At 43.8% G+C, this 15,252-nt stretch overlaps 1 protein-coding gene across 13 annotated transcripts in view; it reads left to right on the plus strand.

Moving 5' to 3' along the window:
• CCDC88B (coiled-coil domain containing 88B) overlaps positions 1 to 15,252 on the plus strand; it is a 948,743-nt gene that overhangs the window by 649,949 nt on the left and 283,542 nt on the right. For 12 of the 13 annotated variants that reach the window (XR_011024965.1, XM_068261744.1, XM_068261745.1 and 9 more), the window contains one exon: positions 14,341 to 14,527. Coding sequence is in view for 11 of the 13 variants with exons in the window: in XM_068261744.1 (XP_068117845.1) it covers positions 14,341 to 14,527 (187 nt within the window). In the remaining 2 variants the exon portion in view is untranslated. Of the gene's footprint in view, positions 1 to 14,340; positions 14,528 to 15,252 lie in introns of those variants that run through there. The other variant, XM_068261748.1, reaches the window with a different exon arrangement.

Consider the following 15,252-nt stretch of genomic DNA (forward strand, 5'->3'; position numbering starts at 1 on the left):
TTGGGACTGGAAGCCCTTATGGTGCAGTATTGTTAGAACAATGTGGTAATAGATAATGTGTGTTGCACTTCTGCAACCAACGACTATGCCTGTGGAAATAAAACGTTTCCGCTCAGTATCCCGAAACCTTCTGGAACTGGGTGGTCCCTCTCCTCCTCTAATCCTATGTGCTGGTGGACGAAGCCGACCAGTGGTAGGGGTTGCACCTCAGAGAGGTGTAGAGTATAGAAGGCACGTTGGTGGAGGTGCCTTTAAAAGTATTATATGTAACAATACTGTAGAGATAATAAAATTAGGTCTCTTACCTCTCAAGAAGACTCACATGGGTGGAAAATGGAGTCTTTATTAAAAAGTAAACGGTTACACTGTAGACAACGCTTTTCACGGGACACAGCCCGCTTCCTCAGGTCAATAAAACAGATAACCTTAACTAATAGCCGTGCTGTGCGGTGGCGCATAAAGAAAACTTTTTTCTAAGCGCCCCCGCACAGCACAGTTCTTCTTGTGAGGTAAGAGTCCTCGTTTTATTATCACTACAGTATTGTTACATATAATACTTTTAACGGCGCCTCCACCAACGTGCCTTCTTGATTGTAAATTAGTTTCAGTTGTGGCACGAACATTCTAGAGTATCTTTTATAAAATTTTATAGGGATACCATCTAGGCCAGGGGACTTACCAGGAGGGAATGAAGCACACTTTTATATTCTTAAACATATATTTTGCCATGTGAGTTGTGGACATGGGTCTTGATGAGGCTGTGCAGTGTGTAGATGTGGTTGGTGGTTAGTGTTGCTTGCGAATTATCACCAAAGTAATTTTCGGATCGAAAATCCCACGTTCGATTTCGCCAAATTTTTGCAAGAATGAGCTTAAAGGAACACTATCGATCTACATATGTTTTTCAATTGAGATAGGAATTGTTTGGGAAGTGCTGCAAAGTACTGGTGTATACATTTCACTGGCAACCTCTTTGTTTACTGTTATCAAAATACTTTCAAACTTTACTGACAAAACTGAGGGCAGAATGAGCCATCACACTTGATCAGTTAACCCTTTGTGTAACTCTGTGTGAGAGACAGAGAGAGAGCTCACAGCTTTTGTCACAGCTTTTCATACTGTTTTTGCTTTCTGAGAAAAATACTCTGTAGTCTGATATGCAACACTGGCTGTGCATTGAAGCAGACACTCCTTCTGCAATTGATTTGTCCCACTATAGCTAAATCCTACTCTCAATAAATTACAGCTTTTGCCTCTGATATTTAACATGAAAAGTATGAAAATGTTTACACATCTACTTAGACATTATTTGTACATTGTAATTTTAGAACACTTTGGCATTGATAGTATTCCTTTAAATTTTTGCATTTAGCAAAATTTAAAGGGAAAGTGCCATATTTTCACCCAAATACTAAATTTCCCAAAAAAACTGCTGTATTCGACATGTGCTTAGCATGAAGATTCGAAAATTGATAGGAAGTAATGTCTTCTCTCGCCATACTGGACTTTCCATGATTCTTAGCAGCACAATTGACCCAGGTACCATATAATCAGACAACAGACAGTACCCTGAGTATAAGACTAGCTCTCTGACACACCAGCCTCTGTTGGGAAGAGTTCATGAATGTGATAGGAGTAGAGAGAGCTTAGCTAGCTAATGCTCATTTATTTGCAGTCTACTGTGTGTTTTTGGTTTGAAAATCTCCACAAATACAAGCTACAGCAGGCTGGATTGTACTTGTAGTCTTTTTAAAGCAGGACGTGATATATTGTTACTGTCAATGATCACTGTGTACTGTAGTGTGTCTGTGTCACAGTGCAAGCTACATACTAGATATCATATCAGTGTAGTAGTACATCTGTGCAAAGTTTATTTCATTTTAAAAATGTATTTCCTTTTAAGCAATACCAGTTCCCTGGCTAAACCCTGAACAAGCATGCAGCATATTAGGTGTTTCTGACATTTCTGTAAAATCTGACAAGATTAGCTGCATGCGTTTTTCTGGTTTGATTCAGATACTACTGCAGCCAAATAGATCTAGCAGAGCTGCCAGGCAACTGGTATGGTTTTAAAAGAAATACATTTGGCAGCCTCCATATAGCTCTCACTACAGTTGTTCTTTAAGCATGGACACTGTGTCTAAGCTGATGTTCCCATCTGTCTCTGGATTTTTTTTTTAGTTGTACACTGCCAGCTTCTTCTGAACTCCCTTTAACATACTCTGCCAATTTGGTGATTCTAGCTGGTAAGGAGGCTTTGCAATTTACCATAAAAATAGCAGACATTAGGCGAAAATAAACGCTAAAATATTCGGTCGAATTTTCACTTGCCGAAACGAAAACTTGCGAGAAAATAATTTTTGCATTTTCACTCATCACTGGATTGCTATACAGGCGCAATATGGCTGTATAAAGATCCCTGGCATCTTTTCCTTTTTTTTAAACTTTTTCTTTTTTTATGTTCAGAGGGTGGGCTCTTTAAGCCCTTGTCCCCCATGCAGGCTGGGATAGCCAGAATGTGGCGCCGCGGCTGAGTGAGGCTTTGCACCCTGAGCTATACCAGCCTGCATGGTCCATGGTATGGGGGCTCTGGGGGAGAGGGGCAGCCAAGCCTTCCCCTTTCCCCCAGAGCACTTGTCCAATCCATTAGAAAAGGGGCTCTTCCCCACCTCCAGTGCCCCTGGAGGAGGTGGGGGCGACTACTCCCTGGGGGGTTCATGGTGGCACCTGGGAGTCCCCTTTAAGAAGGGGACCCCCAGATGCCCGCCCACCCCCCTACCAGGAGAAATTAATATAGGGGTTTCACGGAAGAGCCTTAAAGAGAACCCGAGGTGGGATTTAATTATGTTACTGGGGCACAGAGGCTGGTTGTGCACACTAAGACCAGCCTCCGTTGCCCCATGGTGTGCCTCCATGACCCCCTGCGCGCCGCTATACCCCCCACAGTGCTGGCGACACGCAGCGCATCGCCAGCACAATGTTTACCTATGCGCTGTCAGTCAGCGCCGCTCCCCCGCCTCCTCCGCATCGGCGCTACCCGCCCGCGTCACTTCCCTCCTATCAGCAGGAGGGAAGGGACACGGGCGGGTAGCGCCGATGCGGAGGAGGCGGGGGAGCGGCGCTGACAGACAGCGCTTAGGTAAACATTGTGCTGGCGACACGCAGCGTGTCGCCAGCACTGCGGGGGTATAGCGGCGCGCAGGGGGGACATGGAGGCACACCATGGGGCAACGGAGGCTGGTCTTAGTGTGCATAACCAGCCTCTGTGCCTCAGTAACATAATTAAATCCCACCTCGGGTTCTCTTTAAGAGAAGAGAACGCAATCACAATCGGTTTGCTGTACCGATTGCCGTTGACGTGCCAGATCAGAATCTGATGTTTAGGGATTAGCAGGCAGTCAAGCCTGGGGGTCTCTGTTTTCTTCATAGCCGTTAGCAGAACTTTCTTTTCATGAGACAAGTTTGCTCTCTGATAAGACCTGTTTGTGTAATTAACTCGTTCAAAAGGAATTCCTTCATTTGACCAGGGACACCTAGGTGTGAAGGCTTCCCAGCAGTAAGCCCCAAATGGCAAAGTGTTGCTATTTTCCTGTAGGGGCAGGATACACTCAGCTGGAGATCAGACTGCTCGACTCCGTTGGAAGCAGAGAGAAAATAAATGCTGTATATGATTTTTAGCCTGTTTAAGGGATACCGTGCCCAGGACAGTTATGGGAGTTATATCATTGGATTCATGGTGTTTTGATGGACATTTTGATACCAGTCTTGGGGGGGCCAAGGATAAGCCAAGACAAAGTATTAAACCTCTCAGGAACTACGCATAATATAGTAATCAACTTTGATGTCATATGAACTGTCATATTCTGAGGAATATGATCTGTGGTTGTGATTTGTGTGCAGGAAGCGCAAGCTGAGTTATGAAAAATGTTATATTTGGTGGATGGGAAATGTCCCACCCAGGAGGGTAACTGCCCCTGTCCAGCCCCTGGGCTGAACCTGAGACCCCACCCAAAAATGTGGATCATTCAAAAGAACTTGCCAGGGACTCCTCCCTTAGTCCGCCCCTGTGTACCATCACCTGATCAAGCCAGCCAGCCAGAGGACCACGTGGCTGGCGGCCATTTGTCTGAACTAAAACAAAGGACATTTTCCATGTGCTCAGATTTCCCAGAAAGGACATATTTTCCCCTGACCTTAAAGGAGTTATCAGCCAAATTAGGTAAAATGAGCTTTACTCACCTGGGGCTCTCTCCAGCCTCTTGCAGCCGACTGTCCCACGCCGACCGCTCTGCTCTCTGCTGCTGTCCCAGTCTCTGTTCTCGTTCTTCAGGCCAACCACGGGGTCAGCCTTACTGCGGCTGTGCGAAGCGCCACTGTCATGGCCAGTTCGCCGCGGCCCACGTGGCCATGATTGACAGCAGCGCTTCGTGCAGCCACAGTAAGGCCGACCCCGCGGTCGGCCTGAAGAACGAGAACGGAGACCGGGACAACGGCGGGGAGCAGAGTGGTCAGCTCGGCATGGGACAGTCGGCTACAAGGGGCTGGAGAGAGCCCCAGGTGAGTAAAGCTCATTTTACCTAATTTGGCTGATAACTCCGTTAAGTATCCGTATTTTTCTTCCCTTTTTATTTTCATACTTCGCTATTATTGTCTCTATAATTGTTGATTTTAATGATTTTCTGTACATATTAATTATTTATATTGCATTTATAATAAAATACTTCTAAAAAGTCATTTATTTGTTCAGCTACCCCTGCTAACAAACCGAATCCTAGCTTCTGAAGTTGCTACTACTGTTGATAGCTAGATAAAATAGAGTGTGTTTAACCGTTTTATTTGCAGGTATTAGTATCAGTGCAGTTAGGTCTCCTACCCTTCTGTAGGAGTGGTGGCAGTTATACCATGAAATAGTGTGTAATTTGTATTACTGTAACTCACAAGCTCCCTTCTAGTCTGTCTGCTGCCAAAATTCCAGCAGTTTCTGCGCACTGATTGCGACCACCGATTGCATGGTCTGTGTGCTGAAACCGATTGGAATCCATTGTGGGGGGCATGTGACAAGGGGTACAAAGTACCCCTTACCCATTTCCACAAAGGGTTAAAGAGACTCTGTAACAACTTTTCAGTCTTATTTCTTCTTTCCTATAAGTTTCTATACCTGTTCTAGTTGCACAGTGGCTGTATTATCTGTGCTGCTCTCCTTGTGATAGGATAGAAGCTGTATACACCCTCTCCACACCCCCTGCAGGCTCTGTGTGAGTCACAGACTGAGCTCCTCTCAGCCTATCACACTCTGGTTAGCAGCCATGCCTTCTGTTTGTAAACACTGCCTAAAACTGGCAATTACGCCGGACAGCCAGTTGTGATCACTTATGGGTTAATCTAAATAATAGAGTGTCAACTTTTTTATATATAGTTTGTTATTCTAATTTCATATCATGGTGCCTTTAATAACTTCTTGCAGCCCTTAGACAGGCGATATATAAGTGTCTCAATATACTGATGTGCACAGTGGATAATTGATATGCTGCATACCCCCAATAGTGGAGTAATCCACACCCGGATGATGCTAACTATTTTCTGCTATGTGCTTATGCACCACAAGAGTTTTGGCTGCGGCCTCCCAGGTATACCCAACTGCAATTTTAAGATTGATTACATTACCATTCTTACTTCAACAAATATACCGGCATTAGCATATCTTCTTTTTGGGTCGCCTGGTAGGCTAGCAGCCAGATGTTCATGGTTATGTTTTCTACAGTTAACTGGAGGGCTGGGGGATGGGGGACCTGCAAAGATCAGATGTGCATTTACTTTTACTACTATAAACACTAGTGTGTGCTGCTGGGAGTTTTTACATTGCATAGAACTTGAGTTTTATGGGTAGAGAACTTAAACTAATATCTTGGAATGTGCGTGGGCTGAGTACTTTAATGACGCGGAACCTAGTCTTTACTTTTATTCAAAAATATGATCCTGATATATTGATCCTTCAAGAAACTCATTTAACAGCAGATACTACAGGCAGAATGAGGAGAAACTGGATAGACCAGTCTTATCATTCTGTGTACATGTCTAATTCCAGAGGTGTGTCAATTATTATTCATAAACGTTTAAAATGGGAACCCCAAATGATCAAAATTGATCCTGGTGGTCGCTATATATTCATCCACATTCTAGTGGATTCTCTCCCACTTAAACTCCTAGCTGCCTATCTCCCTCCGCCTGCTTCATTAGATGTACTTCGCCCTATTATTCCTATGCTGCTCAATGATGGTGTTACCTCTGTGATATGTGCAGGAGATTTAAATCTAACAATGGATGATAATATAGATAGGTTCATATACTCAGACAATAAGTGAAATAAGAAAAGATCCTTATTGGCAGAATGGACATCCTCACTTAACTAGTTGGATGGTTGGCGGATACTACATCCGGATAAACATGAGTACTCTTGCTACACTCCGGCTCAAAAAGCATTTTCTAGAATTGATCATATACTAGGCAATAATATAGCTATGCAACGCATTGAATCAGCTGAGTATTTAAAGGGGTTCTTCCGCGAAATAGGAAAAAAATAAAAAGTGGTTTATTTATAAACTTTTAAAAATCCTCCTCAAATAGTGCAAAAAGTGTTTTTAAAAAATGAATAGTTTCATCAAATTAACACATAATGTAATTAGTGACGGATGTCGGCCAGGGAGGCTAATCCATTTGTTAGGGGTTTTTTTTGTTTTTTTTTACTATAATATCACAAACATAACTGCTGCGTACCTAGTTGTCAGTTTTGTAGTCCGTTGCTGTCAGGAATGGCTCTTACAATTAGAATAACGGCTGTTATCTCCCGGAGCTCTGAGCAGTTATTTATTTTAGTTTCACAGAGAGAGGACCCCGGAAGCAATGAATCAGGTAGAGGGAGGGCAGCTGATCAGAGAGAACGTACGGTGTCTATGCAGAATCCTCTGAAAGCGAGTGATCTCTTTGTGGCTGCAAGATTTATTGGTTTGTGTTGTTTTCTTATTAACTTTTAGCTGCCTGGATGGCTATATATATATATAGCCATCCATTACAAACTTTATTACAAATTACATCAACTTTTTAAGAAAAGTAAAAATGACATAAAAAGAATCAGATGGCATGATTCACTGTGTAACTGTGTAACAGTGAACTCGAGTTCTCCAGGCAGCTAAAAGTTAATAAGAAAACAACACAAACCAATAAATCTTGCAGCCACAAAGAGATCACTCGCTTTTAGAGGATTCTGCATAGACACCGTACGTTCTCTCTGATCAGCTGCCCTCCCTCTACCTGATTCTTTGCTTCCGGGGTCCTCTCTCCGTGAAACTAAAATAAATAACTGCTCAGAGCTCCGGGAGATAACAGTCGTTATTCTAATTCTAAGAGCCATTCCTGACAGCAACGGACTACAAAACTGACAACTAGGTACGCAGCAGTTATGTTTGTGATATTATAGTAAAAAAAAACAAAAAAAAACCCTAACAAATGGATTAGCCTCCCTGGCCGACATCCGTCACTGATTACATTATGTGTTTCTTTGATGAAACTATTAATTTTTTAAAAACACTTTTCGCACTATTTGAGGAGGATTTTTAATAGTTTATAAATAAACCACTTTTTATTTTTTTCCTATTTCGCGGAAGAACCCCTTTAACAAGAGGTATCTTGGACCATTCACCTTTGTTGTTTATAATGAGAGTAAGTGAGATCATGGTTAGACCAGTTTGGAAATTCAACCCCTTCTGGTTCTCTAAATTTCCACTTCCTGACCGCACAATCCAACAAATAACTCAATTTTTTATTAATAATATAGACTCTGCATCCATACCAACAGTTTGGGATACTTTTAAATGTTACATGTGAGGCGCACTACACTCCACAGTCTCACATTACACTATCCAGTGGCTGGATAGTGTAATGGTTAAGGGCTCTGCCTCTGACACAGGAGACCTGGGTTCGAATCTCGGCTCTGCCTGTTTAGTAAAGCCAGCACCTATTCAGTAGGAGACCTTGGGCAAGACTCCCTAACACTGCTACTGCCCATAGAGCGCGTCCTAGTGGCTGCAGTTCTGGCGCTTTGAGTCCGCCAGGAGAAAAGCGCGATATAAATGTTCTGTGTTTGTTTGATTTATTAAGAGACAAAGCCAAGAAAAAGAGAATACACTCATGCACGTGTGCTCCAATCTAGAACAAGAGTATATCCGCCAACCATCTGACAGCTCCAGGAGAACCTGGCTACTGGCACAAAGAGAGCTAAATATATTTCTCAATCACAAATCTAAACAGAAGCTTTTCTTCAATAAGCAGTCCTTCTTCAAGAATGGCAATTTCACAGGGTGGCTACTCGCTCAAATGGCACGCGGTCACGGAGGCTCATCAATAATTACGAGTATAACAAACCAGCATGGTATAGTAGTTCATTCTACACAGGAGGTATTACAATCTTTTGTAAAGTTTTACCAAGACTTGTATACTTCCCAAACAACTAAGATGTCAGAGGATATTAGAGAATATCTGGCAGACTGTCAATTTCCAACATTAGCAGAGGAACAGGTGAAGGATTTGGAGGCCCCCTTTAGCTTAGAGAAGTGAAAACAGCCATTTCATCCCTACAAGCTAATAAAGCTCCAGGTCCTGACGGTATCCCAGCAGACTTCTACAACAGATATAAGGAACAAGAAGCTCCAGAGCTACTTCGATCCTTTTTAAACATTATTAAAGAAACAGAAGCCCCTAAAAGTTGGAACCAAGCCACTATTATTGTTCTGTTGAAACCAGGTAAAGATCCCCTTTGCTGCGGGTCATATAGACCCATCTCCCTGCTCAATGCAGATTATAACGTTTTTGCTAAGCTCCTAACCAATAGGCTCCATAAGCATTTCTTAGACATTATACATACAGATCAGACAGGCTTTATGCCAGGTAAAAGTACATCCATTAACATACGACGCACTCTTATCCACTCCCAAATAGAGCATAATAATACAGGAGACAGAGCTTTGGTATCTTTAGATACCATGAAAGCCTTTGACTCCATAGAATGGGAATTCCTATTTATCTGCATGGAGAAATTCGGGTTTGGTCCTAACTATATAAATTGGGTAAAACAATTATATAACGCACCGCAAGCTAGAATAGGGATTAATGGCCAAGTCTCGGACTTCTTTAGTTTGAGGCGAGGCACACGCCAAGGGTGCCCACTGTCACCATTTCTATTTGCCCTGGCAATCGAAGCCCTAGCCATATAAATTAGACTCTCCCCGCTATTAAGAGGTTTATCCATGGGACCGCATACGGACATTATAGGTCTGTATGCGGATGATGTTATCCTATATCTAGAAGATACATATATCTCCCTACGAGAAGCAATGACAATTATAAGTACATACGGGCAGCACTCAGGATTACGTGTCAATTGGGACAAATCATGCATATTTCCATTGGATAAAAATTCAATAAGTCTACCTCAAACTGAATGCCCATTACAGATAGTACAACAGTTTAAATATTTGGGAATTATTATTACAAAATCACCTAAAGACTTCTACTCTGCTAATCTATTACCATTAATAACTGAACTAACATCTAAATGTAAAGCATGGGGGAAGCTACCACTCGCAGTAATAGGAAGGGTTAACCTCTTCAAAATGATCTCCCTACCTTAAATTCTATACATTACCCAACATTCAGCCATTCCCATCAAAAAGGCTTTTTTCACCCAATTAAATGGTATAGTGTCTTCCTTTATATGGGGGAACAAGAGAGCTCGTATCAAGCTACAAACCTTAATGAGGCCCATTACTGATGGAGGTTTAGCCCTTCCTGATTTTCACCTGTATTATTTTGCTGGACAGCTAAGGTATCTACAAACATGAATGCCTGACCAAACACCTGACCCTTCAGAATCCCTTTTAATACAATATGCCATTGGCCAAAATGCTTTTGTCTTGTTGGAATCTGGCGCTAGGGGGGCCTCACTTCCTCTTGTTCCTCTGCATAAACTGGCTATACAAGTTTGGAGAAGCTGCAAAAAAAATTACAAATACACGGATCTGCCATCAGAAATGCCTTTATGGGCTAACCCAGTTCTCCCACATCTGCTGTCCATACCAGATCCTATTTTCTGGAAAACCAGAGGCCTGCACACAATACGCCCAATCAATGGTTCCGACAACTGTATACTCACTTTACCTGAACTTAAACTCACCTTCCAGGTACCCGACTCAGCAGAATTCCAAGCTTTTCAACTCAGGCATGCCCTTAAAATTCAATTTGGAATACAGTACTTACCAATGTCTGATTACTCATTGGTAGGAATACTTAGAACCCAGGGAGTTCAGGGCCTAACCTCATACTTATACACTCATTTGCTGAATGGGAAAATAGAACATCAATCCATGGCAGGAGTAACCAAATGGGAAATAATGGTATTATTATCCAACAAGATGAATGGGAGGATTTTTTTCTTTCAGTCAAACAATCATCCACAGCTGCCCATAATAGGCTTATACAATTATACATCATACATCAGGCCTGTTGGTCTCCTGCAACCATGCTTGCCAAAGGTTTGAAGCAGAATGACACATGTCTCAAATGTGGTAGTGGAGGAGCAGATTTCCTTCACCTCATATGGCAATGTCCAGTTATAGTAGAATACTGGCGGCAAGTTGTGCTGCAGCTATCAACTATTGCAGAGGGTATACTTACACCAGAACCTAAATTATGCCTGTTCGGCCTGATGGATGAGATAGATGGCCGTATATTTATCCGTGAAACTTTATTCCTAGCCAGGAAAGCAATTATACTAAAATGGCTCTCCCCGGAGTTTCCCACAGTATCTTTATGGCAATCCCTGGTTAATGAAGTGATCCAATTTGAAAAAGTACTGTATTCTCATACAAAGTGCCCACAAAAATTTGGGAAAATATGGCAAAATTGGCTTGACTCCCAGAGCACAGTCTAAATCCAGAGATGCTCAGTGAAAGTTTGCTAACTAATATGATTGTGGGGTCCCCCCCCCCCACCGCCTATAACACCTTTATCTTTAATTTTACTTACCTTTCTCTTTCTCTCATTTTCTTTCTTTATCTTTCTTTTCTTCAAAGCCTACTCCTCTCGTTCTTCCTCCTCCTTCTTTCTTTCTCTTTTCTCAGGTTTAGTTGAGCTATAAAGTTTATAGCTAGGTTAATCCGTACACGAATGGTGATTTTCATATAGATTGAAACATAATAATTCTTCAACAAAATGTCCTTGTATTATGTACTTTCTGCATTTAAGAACGAACAGAATATATTCAACAGTCAGACATTTGTATAATGTATGTAATTATCCATTTTCTGCATATGGGACATTGTAGTTTAAATATTAGGTGGGATGTGGGTATGTTGCCTATGCCCACCTCTGTTGTACTATTTTTTTTATTATTACTAATAAAACGGATTAAAAAAAAAAAACTGGCAATTACAATCCAGGTTCGCAGCAGGTAGTGGCAGAAACAGCACAGAGGGGCCCAGGAGAACATAATGAATAGAATGGTATGCTTTTTATTGTAAGAATTTTAGAGTACAGATTCTCTTTAAAGAGACACTGAAGCGAGAATAAATCTCGCTTCAGTGCTTATATTCAGCAGGGGCATGTGTGCCCCTGCTAAAACGCCGCTATCCCGCTGCTAAACGGGGGTCCCTTCACCCCCAAACCCCCCCTTCAAAATCTACTACCAACTTGGTCGTAAATTTTGCTGCTGTTGAGGCAGGGCTAACTGCTGCAGCCCTGCCTCTCAGCGCCGTCTATCAGCGGTGCATCGCCGCCTCTCCCCCGCCCCTCTCAGTGAAGGAAGACTGAGAGGGGCGGGGTAGAGGTGGAGATACGCGCTGACAGATGCGCGTGAGGCAGGGCTGTGGCGGTTAGCCCTGCCTCTATCCGGAAGAGATCCCCGGCGAGGACGGAGGGGATTTGGGGGGTAAGGGACCCCCGTTGTGCGGCACGATAGCGGCGGTTTAGCAGGGGCACACATGCCCCTGCTGAATATGAGCTCTGAAGCGAGATTTATTCTCGCTTCAAACTCTCTTTAAATGAAATAAAAACACGACGAAAAAGTCCTTTATTAACCTTAACCAGAAATACTTACCTGTACCTTTAAAAAAAAGTTCCCACACCAATATCCTCGGAAAAGGTCCCACGCTAATATCCTCTATCTTGCGACCTTCTTTGATACATTGATTGAAGATCTCTGCGCACCTGTCGCCACACACCGCGTCACAGCTTTGCTATAATAAGTATAGCAGAGCTGCGTCTATCTCCGTCTCCCTCCACAGCTTACTGCTCTCCTCCCCGCACACTGCAACTATTGCCCCCACCTACACTGGCACCCTGGAGCACCCATAGCACCTAGCAGGGTCCTCCAGGGTGCCAGTGTAGGTAATATGTGCAGTGTGCTGGGAGGAGAGTGGAAAGCGATCCCTGGCCAAAACGTTGTGGCTCCGGAGGGGTTTCCAAGGGGTACGTACGCAGGAAATTAATTATCAGGAAATTAATTGCTCTTTCTTCTGATATAAATAAATTTACACATTAGTTAGGTTTGCTACAGTAACTGTCATTTACCGCATTTAAATGTATACTTTTTTCCTTTGAAACATTAAAAAATGAAACACTATATCCACTTATCTCCTTAATATAACCTGCAAATTTGGTGATTCTTGCTTGTAAGGGGGCTTAGCTGTTAAACGCGAAAATAGTGGACATTAGGCGAAAATAAACATGAAAATATTTGGGCAAATTTTCGCTTGTCAAAACGAAAATAGTAATATTTTTGCGAAAATTCGACGAAAACAATATTTGCATATTTTCACTCATCACTGTTGGTGGTGTGGTGGTTTGGCATGAACCCAGCTTAGCTTTTGCTGAGTATGTCCTGCTGTGTAAGAAAGGAGAGGATTATTTTATTGATACTGTTTACCCAGTGTGCTGCTGACACAGATTCCTCTGTAGTTAGCTGAATGATATTGGTCCCTATTCTTGTGGATGGGCATTGTGAGACCTTCTCTCTAGGCCTGGGGAAAGGAGCCCACACTCACAATAAGTTTAAATAGTCTTGTGAGTGTCTCATGTGTGTGTGTGTGTGTGTGTGTGTGTGTGTATGTGGGGAGAGGGGGGGTGACGACTACAGGGGGCTGTATTTGATCATCTCTGGCAGGATGTCATCAGTACCACCAGGGGCATAACAGAAGGGGGGCAGGCCCCCCTGGGACCCGCTCAGGGCCGTTTTGGAGGGGCGCAGCATGAGGAGAGAGTTGGCCACCTACATCGGGGAGGGGGGACAGTCCCCCACACCTAAGGCTCTCCCCTCAGTGCACTCCCCTCCTGCAATTATCAGTGGCTGGCAGCGGGAGGCGGCAGGATCACATACCTCCCTGCGTTCCACCGCTGCAGCTTCCTCTAAGTGTCTGACGCTACTTCCTGTTTCAACTGGAAGTAGCATCTACTTCCTGTTTAAACAGGAAGTAGCATAAAGCACTTACAGATGGACCTCCGCGGTGGATGGAGGTATGTGTCCTGCCGCCGTCCGCAGCCAGCCACTGATAATTGCAGGAGGGAAACGCTGAGAGGAGAGCTTGAGGTGAGAGGGGGCTGTCTCCCCTCCCCACCGATGTGTGGCCACGCTTTCCCCTCATGTTGCCACCCCTCCTGCCCTCCAAAATGGCCCTGAACGGGCCCGGGGGGAAGCGGTGATTTTATTTTCAGATGGGCCAGAGGATTTCTAGTTACGCCCCTGAGTACTGCTACCCTTCTTACATTTTATTAACTTTATTCTTTCATCTTTCCCTTATTAGGTAGCCCCCTCCCCCTACGAGCATTACAGACTCCAGATACAGATGCAAGACCACATAGAAATATACCTAATCCACGGTCCTGCACCACTCGACTGCACCAGTGCAAAGCTCCTGTCTTCTTCTGCCCTGTGTGGCATGCACTGACTGTTACTACAGCTCTGTCCCGAGCTGATGACTCCACCTCACAGACCTCTGCTGGCAGCGTCCACCACGTGACGTGGGGAAGAGGCAGGAGCTCTGCACCAGGAGATCGTAGATCATGTATGTTTCCGTGCGGTCTTGCCCTGCATCTGTATCTGGGGTCTGGAGAAAGAGGCAGCAAATTGTCCGGGGCCAGGCAAAGGTTCAGGCGCAATGGCCAAGGGGTTTGTGTTGGGCCCATATAGCTCTGTATTCAGGCTCACACCTTTCCAGCCTCTGCCTCAGCCCAGCCTTTTGGTCTTTGTCTTCTAATACTAATCCATTGCTTTATTACTATGTTCAACCTACACAGGCTTCAGGAAGAACTCTCACGATTAGAGAAAATTTCCAGTGAAAAAGCATCACAGTTGAGAGATAAAAAGCGAGAACTAGGAGCTGTTCAAAGTGAACGAGAGCACCTTGATAGAAAGCAGTTGGAAATGAAAGAAACCATACGGAGAATGGAGATCAGCAATACATCACTATCTGAGCAGTGCCAGGTTGGTTTTTGTTCAATGCTATCATTGTGTAAAATAGAGTAAGGCATTAGTAAGAGACTGGCTAATTTTTAGGCCATTGTATATGTTCCAATACAAGACCTTCCCACCTATGAAGCCAGGTGAGGCGATTTCCTCAGGTGTTGGAAGTCTGGGGGCGGCATCAGGCAGGACCAGGAAGTGTGCCTGGCCTTATGCCACCCAGCTTGCAGCTGCCTGCCTGGCCATTGGGGGGCCTGCCGTGAGCTGGAGGGGGTAACATCCAGGAAGGGGGGGCAGTGGGCACAACGATGGGTCGGACCCCCCGCTCATCTGGGTCCCCCCAGTCTGTACTCCCCATCCAGTTATTTGCACTGTGTGTATAAGAGTTAGGCAGCAGATGAGGAAGCAATGACGTTGTAATAACCGGGACCAATAGGCAAATAAAACGATTAAAACATCTCCATAGTGCAATATTTTATTTGGAAATAAAAGGTTTTTTTTTCTGTTTTGCATACATCACTATTACAAGCCCATATTTAAAAAAATAACAATAATATACCCTCAGGACATCCATATTAAAAAAGTGCAAACCCTAAGGTAACTATTTATGTACAATGATGGCCCGAACAATTCGCCCAGCGAATAGTTCATAGTGAAGAATGGTGTTCGAGCCTGCTCCCTCAGGAGAATACATGGCGCGCTTGACCTGCCCCCTATACATCATCACTGAGCTAAACTTTGACCCC

The sequence above is a fragment of the Hyperolius riggenbachi genome, chromosome 11, assembly GCF_040937935.1.
Source record: "Hyperolius riggenbachi isolate aHypRig1 chromosome 11, aHypRig1.pri, whole genome shotgun sequence".
NCBI lineage: Eukaryota > Metazoa > Chordata > Amphibia > Anura > Hyperoliidae > Hyperolius > Hyperolius riggenbachi.